Consider the following 25,825-nt stretch of genomic DNA (forward strand, 5'->3'; position numbering starts at 1 on the left):
TACAGAGAAATATGAAACTATTACTGTCATTTTGTAATTATGGTTAAAATTTATCTGATTTTCAAACAACCAGAAATCTCTACTGCATGTATAATAACAAATGATTCCCATAAATATTATGTGAGGGAAATCAGATGATCCAAAAGTAGAAAAAATAAAATCAGACAAGTAAAATACCCAATCATGGATCAGAGTCTACTGTGTGAATTCTAAAATAAGATTTCATTATAAATGAAACTAAAATTTCATTATAGACACATTCTTCAAATAAACTGACAGTTTGCTATTCTTAGAAATATCACCAAGTAAAGTGCCAAATACAGAATATATTAATAATAAAGGCTTTTCACAAGCTTTTTTTAAAATTTTTCATTAAAGGAATCTGTTATCAATGTTAGCAAATTGCAGCAACAGATATTCAGGCAAGTGAAAGAACTAAATATCAAAACATTGCTTGTTTCAGACAGCAAAGGGCAATTTCAAACTAAGTATAAATTTGAAATGTTAATTCATTTGATAAGTATAGGCACTACAAAACCTCAGTGTTTATACTTGACATCTATATTTGATTTTCAGATGTAATTTATGCACTCATCTGAATCCTGCCCACATGTTTATTAGTAGAGGCTGGTAACAAGTTGCATTCTACACAGTGTCAATCTGTAATTGCCCCCTGCTGATTCTCTCTTTGCAATAATTGGACAAACAATGAATCTTCCCCAATTAGTCCGTTTGTTGTAATTAATGCATCCAATTCATCATAAGTGAAGAAAAGAAGCAAAAATACTATTTCACATTACAATGTTGAAAGGCAGTGTGGCTATTTTTAAAGTCATAAAATATAAACTTTTTTTTTAAGAAACACTTTTAATCTGGTGAAATTTCTCCAATTTAGGGTCAACACAAGACTCCAGCTTAAACTCCTTTGGGAAAAATAAGTTTTAAAAGGATTCTTTATTTTAGTTAATCCTTTAATTTGTGAAAGTAACATTGTATTGTATGCTCTTGGTAACTTGGGACTATAAAAGACTTCGTGTTTAAGGACAGAAAGGATTTTTATTTTAATTGAATCCACTGAATTGTTTCATATACTTAGGATATAAGTATTAGCTAAATATTAATCATAGTCCACATATGTACCAGCATAGTTTCTTATTCTTAAAAAATACTTTGCTTTTAAGAAAGAAAAGGCGGGCGCCTGGGTGGCTCAGTTGGTTCAGCATCGGACTCATGATTTTGGCTCATGTCATGAGCTCATGGTTCATGAGATGAAGTGCCCCATGTCCAGCTCTGCACTGACAGCATGGAGCCTGTTTGGAATTCTCTCTCTCTCTCTGACTCTCTCTCTCTCTCTCTCTCTCTCTCCTCCCCTCCCCCACTCACATGAACTCACTCACTCTGCCTCTCAAAATAAATAAACTTAAAAAAAAAAGAAAATGGTGTTTATGCTAAAAAACATTGACAGAGTAGGAGCATTAAATCAAAAGCTTTACTTTAGTTGTTCTAAGATACATATTAACATCTATTGATTCCCACATCTAATACATTCCCACATATTAACATCTATTGAAATCGATTCATTTAATAATCAAATATATGCCATAGTTTTAACTTGCAATATTTTTTTTCTTTCTTACACATAAATTATTGGTGTGTCTTATTAATCAATGACATCTTAGATTCAATGAAATACATACAACACATTGTTTGGTAATAACAGACCTTAGTAAATAAGGTCTTACATTTTACATAAAGGTATACTTCTTAAAAATGGAACTGTAAATCTTCATTAAATTCATGATAACAAATAATGTATACTGTATCAATTCTTTCTGCAGATGAATGTGTTTCAGATTTTCACTGAGTTTAAGTTTAGATCTAAAGAGTGAAATCAACAAAACATTTTACTTGCTTGGCGTTTAAAAACTATAGAATTTCTATAGACTACTAATGGTATATGATTAATAATTAAAAATACATAATAAATGTACACCATACATTTTTCAAAGTTTCATATGCCTAGAAATAATTAATTAATACATTTATATTTTATCCAGACATATCAAATTGTTACTATTTTGAATAAATTCAATCAGGGTCTTGTCACTTTATTAATAACATGGACTGTAAAGTGATAATTCTCAATTTCTGATGATTCATTGTATTTTTCCCTCGGATTTTGTTTGTTCATTTTTTCCTCTATATATTTGTTATTTAGATATAAATATATCTCTATAGACATGCATATGGACAAACTTACATTTAGTTTTGTTTAAAAAACACATACATACATATACGTGTATATATATATGATATTAGGTAATTAATAAATGTTATTTTCCCTCTTCCTTCTTGAAATTTCAAACTATAGCAAAAAAGGGCACAATATAATTTCAAAATTTAATTATGTTCATTTTCCTTTATGACATGACATCCTTAATTTCTACTTGAATATTTAGATGTTTTCTGCTTTAACTAAAGAGAAAGGCTACTTCTAGCACCTAACATCTAGCATACAGAAAGAATAACTATGGACGGCACAAAAAAGAAGACAGGAAGTTTAATCATGAAGGACTACTACTGATTAAAATTATGGGCCACAAAACATTGTTAAGTATCAAAATCATTCTACCTATATCAGTCCAATAATCTGTAATCTGTAATATGAAGAAGTATCCTAATTGGCAACACATAAACATAATTTAAATGTCAAAACTACAAACCACAAATTTAAAAATGCTTCAATCAAATCATGTGATATTCCTTTTAAACTTTTTAAAAAGTTATTTCAGACAGAGAGAGAGCGAGCAAGCACAGTAGGGGAGCAGAACGAGAGAGAGAGAGAGAGAGAGAGAGAGAGAGGGAGGGAGGGAAGGAGAGAGAGAGAGAGAGAGAGAGAGAGAGAGAGAGAGAGAGAGAGAGAGAGAGAGAGAGAATATATATATCCTAAGCAGGCTCCATGCTCAGGGCAGAGCCTGTCATGGGGCTTGATCCCGTGACCCCGAGATCATGAGCTGAGCCGAAATCAAGAGTCAGATGCTCAACTGACTGAGCCACCCAGGTGCCCCAATTCATGTGATATTCTACCACACAATCTCAAATCACAAATAGAGCCGTAAGAAAATTCTACCTGAAGTCTTAGAATGAATTTATTTTATAATTTAACTTTCTACTGTTACTAAGCCATTAGTTATATTCCTGTGGTTTCAGTGAAGGATTAGTTTGCCATTTCTGTTTTTGATTTAACAAATCAAATTCATCCATTTGGTGCCATTTGATACTTAACCTTTCACTCATTTATCCATTCGACAAAATTCATTCTATTCCATTCATGAAGCATCTATTACATGCCTACTATTACTAAAAAAAATCTGATATTCTACATGAAAGGGAGCTTGTTAGAACCAGACTGCCAAGATCATGAACAACATTAAAATAGAAAAAGGTTGTTTCCTGCCCTACCTCACTCTTTATTTCACACCTGCCATTTCCATTTCAACTCACACTCTTCCACATAATAGTGTGGGCAACCCTTTCAAACTCCAGGCATATTTCAAACAAAATTTACCCCTCCTAAATGCTACTCTAACTACTTGATAAGCAGAAGAAGCATGCTCATATGAAAACAGCCATTAGTAACCTATTACCCCTCTTAAAAATTAGCAACTGCTTTTGTTTGTCCATTTGATTTTTTTTTAAGTATATGTGCTACTAAATTGAGCACTCTGCTCGATTTTTTAACTGGTCTCATTTAACTGGTCTCAGAGCCTTAATAGAGAATCTAGGCAGGTGAGTGAAAGTTTAGGCTTGAAAGAAGGGGCGTGGCTCATGGCCACAGCCTTCTCCCTAAATAGCTACGTGCTATTTATGCTCTCAGAAAACAATAATGGCTAACATTTATTAAATTCCAGGTACTGCTCCATATGCTTTAAATGTTATTAAATTATTTCATTCTCAAAATAACACAATGAGGCAAATACTATCATTATCCCCTTTTCACACAAGAGGCAACTAAAGCTTGAGAAGTTCAGTATCTGTCCAGGGTCACACTGCTTATAGGTGACAAAACGGGAATTTGTACAAATGTTCCTGGCTCCAAAGTCAAAGAACTTAATCAAATTTGCCCACTGTGCACCAGCCTAACTCACAGAGGTGTGAAGATTAAATGAGACTCTACAAAAGTGCTCTGAAAAGGATACTTTTTTCCTTGTATTAAAAAATTCATCTACAAAAGTAGCAGAAATAATAAGGTTTCAAGCACACTAGCAAGCAAGCAGAAGCAAAACAATGACACGCATGGGTTAAATAAACACCAATTATGATTATATATCAACCATAACTTACTGTTTACAAATTTAGTTACTCTTAAAGTTTCTATTTCACACTGCTGGTGGTTAAGCTCCAGCACACATTCCCTTCAACTTCATCTGATACCTATCATTTGATATTACCAACAGCTAATTTTCTCAAACTAACAGAAAAATAAAACTTTTTCAAGCAAATGTTTAATATATCATGAAATACTGTTAATTAAAATTATGCAACTAAACTACTTAAATGATGACTTCGCACAGAAATTAAAAACTTGGCAAATTCAAAATTTAAATAGCAGCTTACTGGAAAGCACAGTAGTGAAAATATTTCAGCTGACTAGAACAGGTAAGCTTCCATTTCACTTACTTGGCTGCAACTTATAAATTCCTCTATCAAAAGGATGTTCTTATATTCTCAACAAGTTTTTCTCTAGTAACTCCTCAGTGTCTTGCCACGTACTTATCTTTTCAGAACAATTCTCACCTATTTTCTCAAGAATGCTATCTCTAAAAACAATTACTAAATTGATCAATGCTGTGCAGTATTTAAATCATTTAATAATCTATTTCTAACAAAAATATAAATACCCCAGGATAAGTCAAGCATTCTACTGTGATATGTTACTACTCCCTACCACATTACATTTTCCAAAAATCCATGTTTCTCTATTATAATTATTTCCTAATATCCCCTTATGTACATTGCTTTTCTTGAACCAGATTTACTTCTTGTATCTTTTGCCTCTAAAAGATATTATTCCCTCCTAAATTTAAAGTTACTATAACTTTTGAAGTTTCTTTACCAGTTTCTCTTGGTTTGTGCATTATTTTTTGAATGCCCTTCCAAATAGTACCCTCTTTGCCTATGTATCTGTGTAAGTTAAAACTGAAAAACTTTAATTATACTAACTCTTAATGCATTGAACGATTAAATACAGGGTTTCCTATTTAAAACTAGAGAGAATATTGGAAAAATCAGATACTTTCATGCCCAAACCATTAAATATAAAAAAAGTAGAAATTTAACTTTCAAATTTCATTTTAGCTGTCTGCAAATAAAATGCAAAATCACAAATATTAATCACTGCTCTATTACGGCAAGAGAGCCCATGTTATTTAATGGTTGGGATGGAAAGGCATCAAGCCATAACAATATAATTCAGTTTGGTGACTGCATTTAAAATGCCGAGAATAAATGTCTTACAAATTTTTGTCAGTTCTCGGTATCTATACAGTGTATCAGTAATTTCTTACGCAAATGAAGATTTTCATAATAAACAAATTCTTTACCATGTACTCTTTTGTGTGGAAAAAAAGAAAACAGGTTGAACACCTTATCTAAAATTTCACATAAAGCCTTCAAACATGACCAAATATTTCTGCAAAAATAACTCTAAACTGTTGGCCCTGGGTTATTCTTACCCTTGCATGCAAAAACTTGCATATAATACATATATTAACATTTATTACATTTTATTTTTGAAAATGTATTAGATAAGTCATCAGATAAAAACACTGAGCATTAATGTACCCTCCTAGAGCAATTCCTTGTCCTTATAATTCTCTTGGAGCATTAATCCTCACCTGGCCTCTTTATTACATAAAGTAAATCAGAGAGAAAGTGAGGGAGTAAACCAGGAGAGCTGAACACTGCTCATCGTTGATTTACGTGGTCTTGGTTTTCCTGCTATTCATTTAGTCCAAAGTTGTGGGTTTTTGAGAAAATACTGTATTTCACGTTTCCAATCTATAAGGTGCCCAATGAAGTACAACTAAGAGGTAAAGAAACCTGATAAAAATATTTCAGTGCACTTCCTACCAAGGAAGTGAATTTGGAACTGGCACAGCAATGGGTTTGGTTTTGTTTTCCTTTTTCTGTTCTATGTATGCAATGTTCTCCTATTTTAAATTTCTTTTACTAATATTAATATACAGAAAGCTATGTTCAGAGAAGATTAAAACGCAGTAAGTCTTAATTACTCAATTCATTCAAAAAGGAAGTAAGGTACACATAGTATCTAACAACTTACAACTTCAAAGTAGGAACAAAATACATCACACGCAAATCAAAAGTAAAAGATGAGACAGACTGCACTTTGACAAAAAAATTCAAAGGAATTACATTGATTTCGAAACCAACTTACCCAATTTTTGTCTTCTCTTTCAACTTTGAACAAGTTTTTGTTTTTTTGCTCTCTTTGTCCTTTGGCTTGGATTTCATCCGTCTACCTTTCTTTTCCTCTTTTCCTTCAACTGAAGCACTAGGAAAGTTCTCAGGACTCATTACTCGTGGAATATTGCGTTCCCCACGCTCCTTTGCTTTTGCTATGGCCTCTGATATTATCCGATTAGCCTTTTCTTGCTTGCTTTCTGATTCCACCTTTTTTCTCTGTTTCTTCTCAGACATGATCCTCACCTGGGTATTCTGCAACTTAGTGTATGTCCCAGAACCGTCACTCTTCTTGGAAGATGGAGGCTAGAGAAATCAGAATACTTTTTACACAACATGCCAAAGTACAGCTAAACGATTAACATAAATATTTGAACATTTAAAGTTATGCTCAACGAAGTAAAATACGTGAGCCAACATGTGAGTGCTACAAACAAATGTAAAATTGTAACATTTTGCTGATCTAGAAATTAGTGTTGGTATATAAAAAAGCTCAACTACTGCTTTTAAAAACGGTTAAAGAAGGATAACGTAGATTCACTGATATTTTCACAGCATTCTTGATTAGTTAGCTGATTCAAATTTTGTCCTGTAAATATTCTGTACATTTGAAATAAAAGTCTTTTCTTTCCTTTTCACTCCAGAACTGTGGAATTTATTGATAAATTTAAAATAGCAATTTTGATTTAGAATACTCCTTATAGTTTATAATTATTTTTAGAAATACAAAGCTTCTCTGCTTTACAAGAAATTAGAACTAGAACCCAAAATCATTTAAATCATTTTTTAATGTGCAATCTACGCAGCAACATAGCTAGTTAGTAAACAGACATTCCCATACTTAAAATTAGAGAAAGTTTTAGTTTTTCCGTGAAAGAGTTAAATGTGGATTTTTTTTTCCTCTCTCTATATCATAATTATTTTGCTCAAGCAATTCTGGAAAAAAAAAAACAAGTTTTACAGTTTTACATTAAAATTATTAATATTTTAGCAATATCACAGGAAGCAGATCAACAGCATTTAAAAAAGAATATCCTCTTCAAACACGCATTCATCCACATATACTTAGATCACAGTTTTGTTATGTTCTTACCCGTAAACATGCCTCTGACTATAGCAAAGGAAAAAACCACCAGGAATTTCCAAACACATTTTCATGCTGATTCCAGTGTGCTTCACTGGATATCCTTTCTATACCTGCCTCATCAAAGGTTTCATAGCAGTGCTGCAGCACTGGGAAAGGAAGGAGGGTTTAGAACGCTCACTAAAATGCCACCTTAAGGCCTACAGGCTATAACAAATAACCAAGACTCGAGAAAACAGCAACAAGCTCAAGATGGCGATGCAGTACGACTCCCGCAGCAGCAGCCAGTAATAAGGAAGGTTATTCAATCCCATTAGCCTTTTAGCCCAAAGAACCCCTCCTCCTCCCACTCATTCAGGCTTTCACTTACCCTTCCTCTTGGCCTCTTCACTGAAGACATTTTTGGCGTCAGACAAAGGCTTGCCCTCTGCTTTTTCACCACCCCAGGCAGTGCTCAAGAAAAAAGCATTGAAAGAAGATTCCTAAATGGCCTATTTAGCAAGCTGCAACCAAGAGATGCACAACCCTCCACAAACACACATTGTGATTTATCAACACATTTCTGCCTTGGCAAGTTTATATCCACTGTTCATCCTATTTAGATATGAAAAAGGCTATAAACCCCTCCTAAAAAGCTGGGTTTCCTCAATAGCTGTAAGCAGATAGCCAGATTCCAACAAAGCACAGAAAGAAATGAATGCACAAAGCATCAAAATGCATCAGCATGAATATTAGAGATGTCGTTAAAAATACTGACTCCTTCTGCGGAAGTAGGCCAGCAGATGGTGCTACCAGTTATTATTCCATTAGACTCTGCAATTTAACCCCCAATGGACTGTTCTTCCCTCCATGTAACACATTAACTCTCACTCTGCCATTTCCTGCAGTAAAGTTTTAGAAAATACACGTAAAAGCTGATTTTAGAAGAACATCTGAAAACTCAAACTGTGGTGAAATGGCTTTATGCAGCTATCAATATTAAAAAAAAAGAATCCAATGCAATTTTTACTGGAGAAAAATACTTTTCTCCAGGACACCATAAAATACTGGAACTAGGAGAAGAGCTAAAGACCAGCAAGGGTTAAAGAGCAGGTCACACATAACAAGTGACTTCTCGTTAAGAAATTAGGTGAGTTCTCTTCGGATTCTTCTAACAAAAGCTAACACTGTGATTTTTAAAACAGACAAATGAGGCTATTTTCATTTAAATTCTAAAGAGAAGTTTAAGATTTTGAAAAGAACACACAGAGAGCTGCCTATATGCCCACAGAGAGCAAATAACAACACTTAAATTTTTTCCGTATTTAAACCTGGAAAAATATACTAATGAATATTTCTAACATCAAAAACACATGAAATTCCTGACCTTGACTCCTCATGTTCTATTTTAAATGAACTGCTGAGTTTTTCGGATTAAATTTTGGTTTTAGTCCCTTGCTAAAAATAAATAACAAGTCTTCCTGAATTTCAGCAATACAGCTTCTCTTTCTATAAAAAACTGAGGCTGAAATAATAAGAAATGCCCTTAAGTACCTAAAACAAAATTTTCACTGCTTTAAAATTCAAGTTTACTTCTTTCATTAATACCATTTTTTTTCAGTCGGTCTTGGCAAGTTATCTGATATTTCTATCAAAGAACAATTTTTGTTTTTTTCCCTTTTAAACCAAAGGTCTCAACACAGAGTAATATTATGTGACTGATCACGAATTAAGACCAACTGGAAGGCAGGGGAGGAAATTAAGGTTTACAGAACCAGGAAAGGCAAGGAGAGGATCTGACTGCCCTGAGGGGTCATCTACACAAAAATCACAATGACCAACAGTAAGGGCTTATTACTTACTGAGTGCTTACTAAGTTCAAGGCACTACTCTAAGCATCTTTCACCTAACAACTAACTTAATCCTAAACAATAGTAGGATAATAGTGATAATGGAAAGGAAAGGAGTAGCAAATGATAGATACATTCTTAGAGCAGTATCGCAAAAAGTAAGAACGACCTGAGAGCAAGAAAGAAAAATCATAATGGTAACAGTAATGGTAAGAGCTAACACTTATTTAATCCTTACTGTGTTCCAGGCACTACTCTTCATATTACACATATAGCAACTCCATTAATCTTCAAAACAACCCTGTGAGCCATGCACTTACAGCTGAGGATACTGAGGCATGAAGAAATAATTCCCTCCAGATCACACGGCTGCTGACTGATAAAGCAGGGATCAAAAGGCAAAGAACTCACTAGGAAAACCATACTCCTAACCACTATATGGTATCATATGTGGCTCAAATATCATAATTTACACAGATTAATCTGAATACAAAGAAACTAAGTGACTTTCTCAAAATTGCAGAGACACTAGTAATAAAGCTAGAATGAAATTAATTTTTCCCAGTGCCCTTTCCAAGACGTAGAGATCAGCCAGATATGGGTGGGTGAAGAGCAGGAAGGATCAATGCTTGGCTTCTAGACCAAGGCTAGGTATGAGAAGGTAAAAGAAATAGGAAGTCTAGGCAAGAAAGGATGTGTAGATGTGTGTGGTTAAGTTTAAAAGCTCTAGTAACTGAAAATTTGAGACTGGATCCTCAGAGAGGGTAGGGTTGGAAAAGATGATGTCAATTCTCTCGCTGTTTTCTTTCAATATCCTTAACTTGCTGACACTATCCTCAGAACCTAAGATGATTTCCAAAATATATCACTCCTCCCATTAAAGTTTTTCAACAGATTCTATTCCTTGACTCAAAATCCCAATTGTTTAACAATAAATCTTAACAGTGGACAGTAATAGAGAAGTCCATGGTCATATATTTCTTCTGCTATTAGAATGCAATATTTTAAAATGATATTCCCACAGAACATCAATTACTGAGGTGTTAAGTAACTGAACATTTTTAATGTAGGTCATTTCTCAATTCACACATATACACAAACATACAAAAGGATAGCTGATGTGTTTTTTTTTTTTAATTTTTTTTTTCAACGTTTATTTTATTTTTGGGACAGAGAGAGACAGAGCATGAACGGGGGAGGAGCAGAGAGAGAGGGAGACACAGAATCAGAAACAGGCTCCAGGCTCTGAGCCATCAGCCCAGAGCCCGACGCGGGGCTCGAACTCACGGACCGTGAGATCATGACCTGAGCTGAAGTCAGACACTTAACCGACTGCGCCACCCAGGCGCCCCTGATGTGCTTTTTTTAATGCCATACAGTCTTTCTCTTTTCCCTTATATAGGCACTCATCAAATTCTGTCAAATCCACTTAATTATATTTTGTTCTATTTTCCTCCTCATCCCAACAGCTTTGCTGTATCCATTTCCCACTTGTTATGGTTACACTGTAGTTATACAGAAAAATATCTTCCTTATCTTTGGTGATGATGAAACATTAGGTCTGCAATCTACTCTCCAATTCTTTACAAAGTCAAAGAATTTCTTTGTATTTCACTTGTGATTCTTCTGTAAGTTTGTCATAGTTTCAAAATATTTTTTTAACACAAGTTGTTTAAAAATCAAAAATAAAGGCAAAGATCTTGCTCTCACAAAATCCATATGGTAAAGGACAAAAAAACATACAAAAAGAAGGCACATATACTAATATCATATCTAAATGTTTATAAGACAAAGAAGTCATAGCAAAACATAAAGATGATCTCATATGTGATATATTATGCTGATAGCAACTGAAAGGAATATATGGAGCATCCTGTATATCATATTTCATACTGGGGAAACTCAAGGATTTACGGTATGAGTGTTTTTCAAACCACAGGTCATTACCTAATATCAACTCATGATATAAACTTAGTGGGTCCAGATGAAATAGAACAGAATGAAAAAGTATGGCATATAGCCTTTATGAATGCTACATGCTACAAAATTTAAAAGTTTTCATACCACCTATTACATCTTTTTCCTTCCTGAGAGAAAGAAGCAAAAGAATTTGTTCAGAAATTAGAGGCATTAAAATCTGAGGGGTGGGGGAGTCAGAACTTTCCTCTCTTGATGGAATGATTTTCCCAAACACTCACCCAACCCACATTCCAATGGGAATTTGTCCATTTCAAATACTTTAGTTGTATATAAATAATTTAGATTATTGAATTACCAGCGTGTAGACGCGAGTGGAAATTATAAATTTCCAAAAAAGAAGGGGAGAATGGTCACATGGCTGCTATGCATGTACTATAGAACACAGGCTCCTTTATTGGAGGAAATACATATATTTCTATTTCATATATTTTTAAAACAGTATGAAGGAATAAAAGGTCTCAAATAATAAAACAGATACAATTCCTTACTAAGAATAAAACACAGAACAAGGAATTTTTCAACAACACAGGCAAAACTGCATTATAGCTAAAAATCTTCCAACCTTTCTCAGAAGAGAGAATTGTTAGGCTTCAGAACTGGGGGTCAGGGTGGATGGAAGTTCCAATGGAAGACTATATAAAATAGAATAGAGATAGCAAGTATTGAGCAAAAATGAATGTTATTGCCTAGAAACACAATGTAGAAATAACAGAAGAGAGCCAGTTAGGGAAACCCCAAAACACCAAGTTCAAGGGGTTGGTGGATGAAGAGGAGCTAATGAAGGAAAACAAAAAGAAACTACAAGAATGGAAAGTATTAGCAGAAGAGTGGTGTCCTGGAAGCCAAGAGATCTCGAGTTAAAAATTTTGCAGTCAAGGGGCACTTGGGTTAAGTATACCACTCTTTTTTTTTTTTAATGTTTTATTTTTGAGAGAGAGAGAGAGAGAGAACGAGCACGGGAGGGGCAGAGAAAGAGGGAGACCCAGAATGCGAAGCAGGGCCCAGGCTCTGAGCTGTCAGCAGAGTCCAATGCAGGGCTCAAACCCACAAACTGCAAGACCATGACCTGAGCCGAGTCTGGATGCCTAACCAACTGAGCCACCCAGGTGCCCCAAGCATCCAACTCTTGATTTCAGCTCAGGTCATGATCTCATGGTTTGTGAGTTCAAGCCTCATGTCAGGGTATGTGCTGACAGCACGGAGCCTGCTTGGGATTCTCTCTCTCCTCCTCTCTCTTTGCCCCTCTCCCCTCTCTTTGTCTCTCTCAAAATAAATAAACATTAAAAAAATTCTGCTGTCAAAGGGAAAGTATAATATAGTAATTTGATATTATAAAGAATTTATAAGGCATTTTAGTTCTCTTAACTTGTTTATAAGCCAGTTTGCTAGTTATAATAATTATTTAAATATTCATATAAAACCAACATTCTAAAAATAAATTTAAAGTTAATTTTAGTATAATATGTGTCAAACATTAATGTGATGACTTCTTTTGGTCTTTTTATTTATTATACACAACATTTTTTCCGCAAGCTACCGATAAAGAGTTGCTTTTAAAGAGAAATGGGGAAAAACTGACATAAAAGCAAATTATAATCTGTTAAAGTCTTTTTCTGAGTTTTACCCTTAAATCTCTTTTCAGAGTTTTTGATAGAAGTGAAGCAATTATTTTACTTTGCTTTTCCTCACATCTGTGAAGTGCCATGTTCACAAACTAAAAAAGGCCTACTCTTATCTTATGACTTGTGTTAGTACCTACGTCTCCACTTTTAGCTAACCACAACATTCTTTTTTTAGTGTCATAAATATTGCATTTTACATTGAAAAGGTAATACTATTAAAAGTATTGCCTTTATTTTAATCATCCACATAGCAATTCAGGCAAATAGTACATATTCATAAAAGTTATTTTTTTTCTAAATAAAAATTTGTTTTGTGACTTACAGGAAACACAGAGAGAGAGGAACATGTTACAGGCTATCACGGGGGTGCATTCAGCAAAATCCAGAATGTGGGAAACTATAGACAAATGACTCCATCTCTTCCACAAAGGAACAAAATGAAGGGGAACCACAAATTTAAAAGAGATTTAAGGGGGCGCCTGGGTGGCTGAGTCAGTTAAGCATCCGACTTCGGCTCAGGTCATGATCTTGTGGTTCATGAGTGGCTCTGTGCTGACAGCTGGGAGCCTGGAGCCTGTTTTGGCTTCTGTGTCTCCCTCACTCTCTGCCCCTCCCCCACTCACACTCTGTCTCTGTCTCTCTCTCTCTCAAAAATAAATAAATTAAAAAATATTTAAAATAAAAGAGATTCAGGCTAAATGATAAAAGAGAGAAAAAGAGACACTTAAAATACTTATTAGCCAAATGTAATGAGTAGCCCTTGTTTTGATAGTGACCTATAAAAAAAATTATAAAAATAAATTTATTACAGTACGGAATTTTAACTTTGACCAGACATTTGATTACAGTTATTTACTAGGTGTTAAACTGATTTTGCAATGGTGTTTTATTTTTGTTTTTTAAAATGTTTATCTATTATTTACTTTGAGAGAGTGAGTGAGCAGGAGAGGGGCAGAGAGAGAGAGAGGGAGACAGAGAATCCAAAGCAGGCTCCACACTGTCAGCACAGGGCCTGATGCGGGGCTTGAACCCATGTAACAGTGATATCATGACCTGAGCTGAAAGCAAGAGTCAGACACTTACCCAACTGAGCCACTCAGGTGCCCTTGCAGTGGTGTTTTAAAGACAAAAAAATTCTGCCTTTTAGATAATAATTTGAAATATTTATAGATGAAGTGATATGATTGAGATATGCTTCAAATTAATCCATGCAGGAGGTGGGAATGATAATTAGAGGATCATACAGATAAAACAGTGCCCTATAAATTGATGGCTATTGTAGCTGGGTGATGCATAGTCTACTTTGGTGCACACTTGAAATGTTATATAATAAAGAAATTTAAAAAGTTATATTCAGGGAATAACAAGTAGCGTGGCATAACAAAAAAGGAGGTGCGTGTAGAAGAATCATAAGCAACAAGGGCTGAAAGGTAATGGGTTAGATCATCAAAGGTGTTACAAGTTAATGTTAAAATATCTGGACTTTGTCTTTATGCTGAAGGAATGAGGTAATCAATAAATGATTACATACAGAGAAGTAAGGGGATCCAAGTTTTAGATTTAGGGTTGCTAAGTGGTTTCAATAAAAATACCTGAATACTTGATGAAAAAGTCTATTTATTTATGAAAAATTTATTTATAAAAAGGCCATTCATGATATGACAACAAGTAATATTTAACTTTTATTTTATATTAGTGTGTACTCCTTTTTCAATGCTGTATTGTTTAAAAGTTCATCTTTTGTGGGGCACCTGGGCAGCTCCGTCAATGAGGACTCTGACTCTTGATTTTGGCTCAGGTCATGATTTCATGGTTCACGAGACTGAATCCCCCGTTGCGCTCTGAGCTAACAGCATGGAGCCTGCTTGGGATTCTCCCTTTCCCTCTCTCTCTCTGCCCTCCCCTGCTCGTGCTTTCTCTTTCTCAAAATATATAGATAAACTCAAAAAAAAAAAAGGTTCATTTTTTTCCAGATAAATCAAAAAGTATATTTTAAAAACCTCACAGGGGCGCCTGGGTGGCGCAGTTGGTTAAGCGTCCGACTTCAGCCAGGTCACGATCTCGCGGTCCGTGAGTTCGAGCCCCGTGTCAGGCTCTGGGCTGATGGCTCGGAGCCTGGAGCCTGTTTCCGATTCTGTGTCTCCCTCTCTCTCTGCCCCTCCCCCGTTCATGCTCTGTCTCTCTCTGTCCCAAAAATAAATAAACGTTGAAAAAATAAAATAAAATAAAATAAAATCCTCACCAAGTTTACTACTTCCTTAACATTAAATATACTAAATTCATCAGTCTATAAATTAGCCATGACACTACAAGCTATTCTCAACATAATGTTGTGATTAAGGCATTGGCTCTGAAGTCAGCCAGACCTGGGTTTTAGTCCCAGTTTCATCATTTACTTGGGCCTCTGCTTCCTCATCTGTAAAAGAGAAATATATCAGTATCTGCCTTGTGATACCAGGACTGTAGTGAGACCTAACAGATAATGTGCTTACTATGGTGCCTGGCAAACACATACTCAGAGACTTCCGACATTACCATCATTACTACTGTAATGTGACACTCTGCCCACCTCAGCGTATCAATCGTATCGGATATGTGATGTCAGTATATCTTATCACTTACTAGGGATGTTGCTTCGATTCCTTGGTTAAAGTGGTACCTATACCATGATTCTCTACTATAAACCTGTCCTTTTAGAATTAATATGTATCTTATTACTATACAAGACTATACAAATACCTTATTTCTCATATACATTTGCCTAGTAATTTTAACATGCATTGATGGTTCCTGCCTGTAACAATTATTATGGTATATGCCTAATGCAAATTTTCTATTGTTATCATTCTTCCCACATTTTCAATTGGAATTCTACTGTAAATAAAAGCTGTCTCTTCTATTTACTCATTCAATTATTTATATATAGTATACACTATATATTGTATAAACTCATGGGTATTTATTTTATTCTATGGATTATAATCTGGTACTATGATTATTTATTTGTTGTTTAAATTGTCCCAGCTTTGGCCATTTAAGGGACGTTTGGCCATTTCCAGACAACAATTCAAAACATCACATCAATAAAAAAAATTAAAATATTATATATAAATATCACTTTGGTAAATAATATTAACTTCCCATAGCACCTTTTCTAAAATGCTTCTTGGGGAGTATTTTTTCTTTTTAATGTTTATTTATTTTTGAGAGAGAGGGAAAGAGAGAGAAAGTGAGGGAAGGGCAGACAGAGAGGGAGATGCAGAATCTGAAGCAGGCTCTGAGCTGTCAGCACAGAGCCTGACAAGGGGCTCGAATCCAGCAACTGTGAGATCATGACCTGAGCTGAAGTCAGATGCTTAAATGACTGAGTCACCCAGGCACCACAGGAAAAAAATTTTGAAGATGTTTAAATGTGTTAATTCACAAACCAATTTCCAGCCCAAAAGTTTCCATAATTTCTGGTGTATTTTCTTATTTCATTTCACAATATTCCTATGTGGTTAAAAATAAAATCAAATATTATTTCTAACTTTGCAGATGAAAGAGGTCAGGCACAGATGAGACAAGTACCTAACACAATGACACAACAGCAGAGTTCAACTCTTAAAAAACAAAATCATTTTCCTAAGTATTGCCATTGCCTACCATTCCCATACAGGTGACTATTGATCCAAAGTTCATAGAGCATTAAATTTATGATACTCTATCAGGAATCAGTAACCTCTCCAAAACAGTTTATCAAGTTGCCATCATTGGGTTTTCTTTCCCCCCAGACTAAGAGAGAAACTGGAGTGTGGCAATGGCACTCTGACAGAACCCAAAGGTGAAGTGCACTCTTACAGCCTCGACAGACAGGTCCTGATAGAGTGGGAGGGCAATAGTGTAAGTAAATTAACCAAGCAGTTGCATAATTGGCTTGATATCACTAACATCACACTCACAATTCTCTTGGCAGTGTTTCCAAACGAACTGATAAAATAAATACCAAGGAAAAAACCTCTTTCAAGTCTTTTAAAGGAGGCACTGAGAATCAGTTATGTTAAAAGACAACTTATTTTTTCCATACAATGCATTATGAAAAACCAATTTTGATTTTCAGAATTCTGAGATAATTTCTAAAAACCTCTTAGAATACTCAAGTGATTATTAACAAACATAAATGACATTAAGAGGAGGGGAAAATAAATACATTTGCAAGGAGACAAAATAAGGCATGTAAACTTGATATGCAGTTGTAGGCAAAAGAAATATAATTTTACTAGATAATGAAGAGTAGCCATAAAAAGTCAAAAGCATTTCAAAAATCACAAAATATATGTAATTGTCCCATATTAGAATTTCATCTTGCATAATGCAAAGACAGTAATGAAAGAAACCACATCTCTGGATATACTTCTAACCACAAGAAAAAAATTATTTGTGGAAACAGAAGTGATGAGAACCATATACGGATGTTAAATATGCCCTTTTGGTGTTTATGACAGTCTAGGCATGGCAGTTGTGTGTCATTGACTTTATAAAGATAGAACTTTTAAAGTTAAAGGAAGAAAAAAAGTATCATCATATGACCAGAAACTAAAAAAGGATGGACAGATCAGTAAGGTAGGAAATGTAGTACCTGGAGTCAGGAGACTCGAAAACAAAATTTACAATGAGAAATTATTCTAGGGGGGAAAAAAACAAAAAACGAAAAACAAAACTGTCTCTAAAAACACTGGTTGCAGCCATACAGGTTTCAGAGAGGCAGAGCACAAAAGATAGAATTAGTAACAGCATTAGAGGCACTGACCTGTAAGAACAGTGCTGTGAAGGCCACAGTGATTTAAGGTTTGATAAATGACGAAGGACAATTAAAAATGCTCCCCTGACTGTTTTGAAAAACAGCTAGGATCTTGAGGGTACAGTGTGTGAGGGGTGGGATGGATGGGAAAGGAAGGGTAGGGAAGGAGGCAAAACATGACAGAGAACATCATTCAGATAGTAAAGAGTGTAACCCTGATGTTGAGTCTGAACCTGGTGCAGTCATGCTACATTTAAGAATAGAAAGAAGCAAACCTAATCCTGTCAGGTGAGACCTTCCAAAATTTATCAAACAGATTCTATTTCCTCAGCTTGCACTAAACCCCTCCAAATGAATATTTTCAGTTTAAATTTATGAACTGGTGCCATCTGGTCAATCTCCTGGGTTCCTACTGGCCTTTCATTTCAGCTTAATCTCTCTTCAGCCACCCTACCATTAGTTCTTAATTAGCCTCCCTCTTAACGCATACCCAAAAATACGGATTAAAAAAAAATCTTAGGAGGCTGAATCTATAAATGGGCATGCTTGCACACATACACAAAACAACTACTTAAGTAAAAAATAAGTGGTACATGCCTTAACAGCAGCTCATGTGAAAAATACCAGGGAATTTTAGCTCACTGTAAGCTAAATAAGTGTATGGTGTAATGAGCTTGCCAAAAAAGCAAATTCAATCTTAGACTGCACAAACAAAAATGTGGTATAACGAACAAGATAATTACAGTATACTCTAGTTTCACCAAGAGAAGTGTGTTCTGTCTTGGGTTTAAAAGGAACATGAGCTACATCACTCATACAAGATATATTATTTGAGTACATACTACCTGCCAGACATTGTTATATGTGCTGGGAATAAAAGAGTAAATAAACAAGATGACAAAGTTCCTGTTCTAATATAGCTAAGATTTTAGAGAAGGAGTGAAGAAAATAGGGAAAACATCAGGTAAAGGTAAAGGCTACACAGAGAATGAAAATAGGATGATGTGATTCAAAGTGGTAGGGTAATGATTTTAGTATGGATTCAGGAAAGGTATAACTGAGGAGGCCATTTAGACTGAAATCTGAATGAAAAGAAAGACTAGCCAAACTAAGATCAGAGGAAAGATGAATCAGAAATCACCTTAAGCAGGTCTGAGAAAGTAGCTACAAAGCAAAATGAACAACATACTGGTTTTATGTCCTCATAAGTTTCCCTATTGAATAACATTTGTACTAGCCATACTGTACTTCCCAGTGATCATCTAGAAACTATCGCATAGAAAGGAGTACTCTTGCACCACAATTCCTCTTCAGATCTTATCTGTTCAGGTCCTACATTTTAAAGCTGATTTCCTTCTAATAACAAGCCAACACTATTCTCGATGGTCTTACTGTCTAAGACAGTGTTTTTTGAACTGTGAGCTGAAATCTCATTTTGAGCCATTAATTCAGTAGATAGTCATTAACATTCTTTATAAGTGAAGTAGACCAGAGTTTTGTAAAATGTTTGTTACATCTTAAAACGCACACACTGCTACAAATATATATTCACAAACATAAACAGATACTTCTATACTGGGTCCCAGTCAAAAAAGTTTGAAAAACACTGTTAAAAGAGGTTAACAAATGCTTCAATTTCATTCCATAGGAAAATTCAACCCAGACTATTATTTTGGTCTATCCCATTTTGGAGGTGTTGACTAACTGAATCAAAGAAACAAAATCCTAAACATACACTAGTAAGTAAGCTCTACAGAACTGGGACTATGTCTATATCTACCTGGAGACGAACACACTATATATCACACAGAAAAAAAACATCTGATGAATAAATGAATGAGCAAAGGTTGAATAAAATTCTAAAAAGCTTATTTTTCTAACAGTAAGTATGCTTTTAAAGTAAAGTATTTGGCCTTGCTCAAAGAGAGGTTTGGTCTCTGCCCTCAGCTTCTGGGAGATAACTTATGTCATACCTGATAGGAATGTCTTTGTTTAAGGCCAGGAGCTGTCCATCTTAGATCACATGGTGGGGCTGGGCATACCAGAAAGACCAATCACGTGATTTAGGGTGAGAGGCTTTGAGTCATCTATTATTAGTTAACTTGGAGGCTGAGATCAACCATGTGGGCAATCAATCATGTCTACTTAATGGAGCTCCAATAAAAACTCTGACACTGACATTCAGGTGAGTTTCTCTGGGGGACAATACTCTACCTAACATCACATATCAATGCTGGGACCTGACTCCATGGGGAAAGCTTTGTGTTCAAAACCTTCCAACATAGCTCCATGTGTCTCTTTCTGTGGCTAATTTTAACCTGTAATCTACCCCATAATAAACCATAACCACAAGTATAATAGCTTTCTGTGAGTTCTGTAAGTACTGCTAACATATTATTAAGACTAAGGGTAGCTTTGGGAACCCCCAGAATTTGCAGTTAGTGTCAGAAGAGAGGACAGTTTGGGGATTGTGTTAATTCTGCAGTGTGACTAACTCCTGAGTAATACTATTCAATGAAAAAACAAGTTTGATGAACAAGAGATCTTGATCTGAAAAGTATCTTCAAATGTTAGCTTCAATTAAAAAGATTTTCAAAATATTTGTAAGACTCATAAAAGCATGAAAACTAAGATTGGTAAAGATTTCATTCTACCTAAGGCTTATCTATAGGAAATCTGAGCTAAGAAAAGTACTTCCCTAAATATCCCTATACAAAAGTCTAAAAAAAAAGTCTGTACACAGCAAAACATACATGTAACCAGAAACTGGGTAGAGGATACCCTGGATCTCTCTGTATTATTTTTTACAACTGAATGCAAATCTGACATTATCTTAAAATAAAAAGTTTAATTTATAAAAAAGGGAGCTAGGCCTTTCCTAAACTCAGAGACTCTCTCCTGCTGGCCTTGAAGAAATGAGCTTCAATGAGGTCTACAGCTGCAAGGAAATGAATTCTGCCAACAACCCTGTGAGCCTAGAAAAGAACCCTGAGTCACAGGTGAGATCACAGCCCCAATGCACATGGAGGTTACAGTTTTGTGAGACCCTGAGCAGAACACCCACATAAGCTGTGCCCACCCACTTGATCCAAGAAACTATGAGAATAAATGGGTGCTATTTTAAGCCACTAATGTGTGGCTAATTTGTAACTAGACAGCATAACTAATACATTCATATACCCTACGACTGAACAATTTCATTCCTAGATACATAAGAGAAATACATATAAAGTTTAATAACCAAAAAAACTGATCTATGAGTTCTACGTCAGAATGGTGATCACTCTTAGGGGGAGGGCAAGTAGTGACTCAAAGGAGGTCTGAGGAGGCTTCTATGATTGTGATAATATTCTATTTCTTGATCTGGATATTGGCTACGCAGAGGACGTTTACTCTCTGAAAATCTATCTAACTGTTCACTTCTAAACTGTATATGTTTCTGTATGTATGTCATATTTCAATAAAGTTTACATTAAAAGATTATAACTCAAATTTAAGACTATTATTTAATCTTCTTACTGATCGGAGTAAACAACAATTCATTACATGCAGATATTTAAGTAAAATATAATGATATCTTGGGGGTGCCTGGGTGGCTCAGTCGGTTGAGCATCCGACTTCGGCTCAGGTCATGATCTCGCAGTCCGTGAGTTCGAGCCCCACGTCGGGCTCTGTGCTGACAGCTCAGAGCCCGGAGCCTGTTTCAGATTCTGTGTCTCCCTCTCTCTGACCCTCCCTCGTTCATGCTCTGTCTCTCTCTGTCTCAAAAATAAATAAACGTTAAAAAAAAATAATTTTTTTAAAGATATCTTGTTACAAAAGACAAACTAATTTTCTTTGTCATATTAACATGGCATTTCAGATGGTTTTATTCAGAAAGAAAAAAGTAAAAGTGAAATATAATATTACATATTTCTTCCAGTAGCTTCCACAAAATTCTAAAAGAGTCCTGAGAGTTACTTTTATCAATGTTATTGGTGACAAGAATGGTGGGACTAGAGCAAAGGAAGCTCTTTAAAACCCACAATCAAGGGGTACATGGTTGGCTGTGTCAGTTAAGTGCCCAACTCTTGATTTTGGCTCAGGTCATGATCCCAGGGTTGTGGGATCACGCTCTGAATTGGGCTCCATGCTGAACATGGAGCCTGCTTAAGATATTCTTTCTCTCTCTCCCTCCCTCCTCCCCTCTCCCCTGCTTGCTGTCCTGGTCTAGTGTGCCCTTCCTCTAAAAGGTAGCCTAGGAAATGTCCATTTAAAGCTCAGTATAGATATCACTTCCTTTTTACAATATGTGATTTTGCTGCTATATTTGCCAAAGTATACTGTAGTCACTTATAAATAAAGGTCATATTCTTTTTTTCTTAACATAAACTTTTTTTTAATTAAAAAAATTTTTAATATAATTTATTGTCAAATTGGCTAACATACAATGTGTAAAGTGTGCTCTTGGTTTTGGGGATAGATTCCCATGGTTCATCCCAATAAAGGTCATATTCAATTTGTATTTCTGAAACCTGGCCACTGTTTGGTACAGTTCCATCATCTGTATGAGGATAATCATAGTTTCTAACCTAACAGAACTAGGTTGCTATGAATTTAAATGAGACAATTCAAATAAAGGATCTTAGAACAGTGTTTGACATATATAATGCATTCAGTGAAGGTTACTGTTAATTATTATGATAAAGATAATGGTCTTTTTATAAAAAATTCTCAAAACTCCATTAACATGGAAACAAATATTTCTTTAAATGGACAAACGTTTTAAGCACTTTACCAAAGATGACAAACAGACGGCAAGTAAACACGAGAAAAGATGCTCACATTGTCAGACACTACTAGGGAAATGCAGATTCAGCCCCAATGAGATACCACTTAGACATCTATTTCGATGGTTAAAAAAATAAGAGAAGACCTAGCAATACTAAGTGGTGAAGAGAATATGGAGTAACTGAACTCTTTTCACACTGCCGGTGGGAATGCAAAATAGTACTGGCATTTTGGAAAACTGGTTGCTTTTTAAAAAGGCAAATTTAAGATTATTTAACATATGATCCCAGCAATCCCACACTGATATATTTACCCAAGAGAAAAGAAAATATTTAGTGATACAAAAACCTGTACATAAATGTTTGTAGAGCCTTGATTCATAATTGCCAAAGTCTGGAAACAATGTTAATGTCCTTTAACTGGTGAATGCATACACTATCTATGGAACATCCATATGATGATATGCTATTCAGTAACATGAAAGAACACACTACCCCTTACATGCAACAAAGAATACATTATGCTAAGTGGAAGAAGCCGGACCAAAGAGGCAACATGCCACGATTCCATTCCATACAATACTCTCAAAAATGCAAAACTACAAAGAAAAAAAATAACCACTGGTTGCCAGGGTAGGGCTTGAAGGAAAGACTGACTGCAAAGAAGCATGAGAGAATATTTTGGGCCAGGGTGGGGGGTGGGGAGGGGGAAGGATTACAAAATTCTCTTTTTAAAAATTTTTTTTATGTTTATTTATTTCTTTGAGAGAGGGGGAGACAGAGAAAGTGTAAACAGGGGAGGAGCAGAGAGAGGGAGACACAGAATATGAAGCAGGCTCTGAGCTGCCAGCACAGAGCCCGACGTGGGGCTCGAACTCACCAACTGTGAGATCATGACCTGAGCCGAAGTCGGAAGCTCAACCTACTGAGCCACCCAGCCGCCCCCAAAATTCTCTATCTTGACTGTAGTGTGGTTTTGCACGATGCACTCATTTGTCAAAACTCATAGAACTGTACACTAATAAAGATAAAATTTTACCAGATGTAAATTATGTCTCAAAAAAAACCTGCATAAAAAAAGATTTATGTTCTTTAGGCTTCAATTTACATATTAAGAGGCTAATAGACTAGACCTCTAAATCTAGGTTAAAGTCTTAAGATTCCTTTCTCCTAATGCCAGTAGTTGTCTTTGAAGCCTTGTTCCTATGACTGTTATCTGTCTCTAAATAGTGCCTACTCTTAGATTTCTGGATGCTATTTTCTCACTCATCTGCTTTCAGGAGCCTGTGACATATGTGGCTTGACCTCCTTAATCCCACACAACTGCCTAATTAGATTTCATTCTATAAACTATTGCTGGATCTTACAATTCCTACCTCGCCCTCCTCTCCTGTCCCAAACACAACATGACATACACATGGGACACACACCTCTTTTCCAGGTCTTAACCACATTAGAGACATTCATCTTTTCCATGGCTGACTGTACAAACTTCAACAGACATTTCATTGAAGACGATATGCACTTTTGGCCAGTAAGCCCATGAAAAGGTGCTCAATATCATTATCCATCAGGAAAATACAAATTAAAACAATGAGATACAGTACACACAATCAATTGGTTAAAATTAAGAAGACTGACAATACCAAAGATTGAAGAGGAGGGAGAATTTGGACCTCCTGGTAGGGATGTAAAATGGTGTAGCTGCTTTTGAAAGCAGTTTGGTAATTTGTTATGAAGTTAAACATATGCATATGACCCATTATCTTAGTATATACCCAAAAAGAAATGAAAACTTGTATGCAAAATGACTGAACCTGAATGTGCACAGAAGCTTTATTCATATAGTCAAAAACTAGCAATAACTCACACGTTTATCAATAAGTAAATAGACAATAAAGTGGACTGCTAGTCAGCCATAAAAAGGACCAACTACTGACTCACACAACAATATAACTGAATCACAAATGCATTATACTGAGTAAAAGCCAGACTCAAAGGTTACATCATTTCACCATTCTCAAAGTAGCAAAAATATAAGGGTAAAAATCAGTGGGTGTCAGCAGCTGGAGACTGGGGGAAGGGTTACTACAAAATAGGATAAAGAAATTTGGGAGGGACATGGAATTATTCTATAACTTGATTAGTGGTGGTGGTTACTCCACATACATATTTATTTGTCAGAACTATGCACTAAAAAGAATGACTTTTTTCTTTTTTAACAATTTATTCATTTTTGAGAGACAGAGAGAGATGAGTGGGGAGGCGCAGAGAGAGAGACGGAGACACAAAATCCGACGCAGGCTCCAGGCTCTGAGCTGTCAGCACAGAGCCCGACACAGGACTTGAATTCAAGGAACCATGAGATCATGACCTGAGTTGAAGTCAGCTGCTTAACTGAGCCACCCAGGCACCCCAAGAATGACTTTTTTTAATATTTAAATTATACCTCAAAAAAAAAAACAACAAACCACTAACAAAGGTAGATCTCAAAAATATTATGCAGAGTTAAAAATGTCAGACACAAAAGGATACACACCAATATGGTTAGAGTTATATATAATCTAGAACAGGCAAAACTAATCTATAGTGACAAAGGTGAGTGCCGGGGACCAGGGATGAGAGGGTGACTGCCTGCAAAGAGGAAAAAAGGAACTTTGGGGCATTATGGAAATGTTCTTTATCTTGATTGTGGTACTGATTACAAAGGTACATACACTTGTTGAAACACATCAAATTACACTCAAAATGGGTATATTTTCTCGTACGTAAATATTATCTTAATAAAATTAATTTTATTTTTTTTAAACGTTTATTTATTTTTGAGACAGAGACAGAGCATGAACGGGGGAGGGTCAGAGAGAGAGGGAGACACAGAATCGGAAGCAGGCTCCAGGCTCTGAGCCATCAGCCCAGAGCCCGACGCGGGGCTCGAACTCGCAGACGTGAGATCCTGACCTGAGCGGAAGTCGGACGCTCAACCGACTGAGCCACCAGGCGCCCCTAAAATTAATTTTAAAATGTACTTACCAAGTGAACGTAAATGAAGGATTGATTTTACCCTCATTTATCTATTTAATAATTCCTCTTCCTTTATTAGTTTTAATTACTACACTACAAACTAAAATTAGATTATATTATCTTAATTTCTATAATTTATGTTAGTCTATTGGTGTGTGATAGATAACCAATTTAGAAAATAGTTGGTACATACAGGTAATATATTCAACAAGAGACTCTCTGGGAAACAGAAATAGGAGATTGAATGCCATCCACAA

The 25,825-nt window shown here is 35.5% G+C and overlaps 1 protein-coding gene across 11 annotated transcripts in view; it reads right to left on the minus strand.

The window, feature by feature from the left end:
• The window catches only part of CHD9 (chromodomain helicase DNA binding protein 9), a 232,426-nt gene that overhangs the window by 101,205 nt on the left and 105,396 nt on the right, over nucleotides 1-25,825 (minus strand). For 8 of the 11 annotated variants that reach the window (XM_027044406.2, XM_053210485.1, XM_053210487.1 and 5 more), the window contains one exon: nucleotides 6,458-6,789. In XM_027044406.2, the coding sequence (XP_026900207.1) occupies nucleotides 6,458-6,789 (332 nt within the window). The other 3 variants (XM_027044412.2, XM_027044411.2, XM_027044413.2) reach the window with 2 other exon arrangements.

Source organism: Acinonyx jubatus, chromosome E2 (assembly GCF_027475565.1).
Source record: "Acinonyx jubatus isolate Ajub_Pintada_27869175 chromosome E2, VMU_Ajub_asm_v1.0, whole genome shotgun sequence".
NCBI classification, from domain to species: Eukaryota; Metazoa; Chordata; class Mammalia; order Carnivora; family Felidae; genus Acinonyx; species Acinonyx jubatus.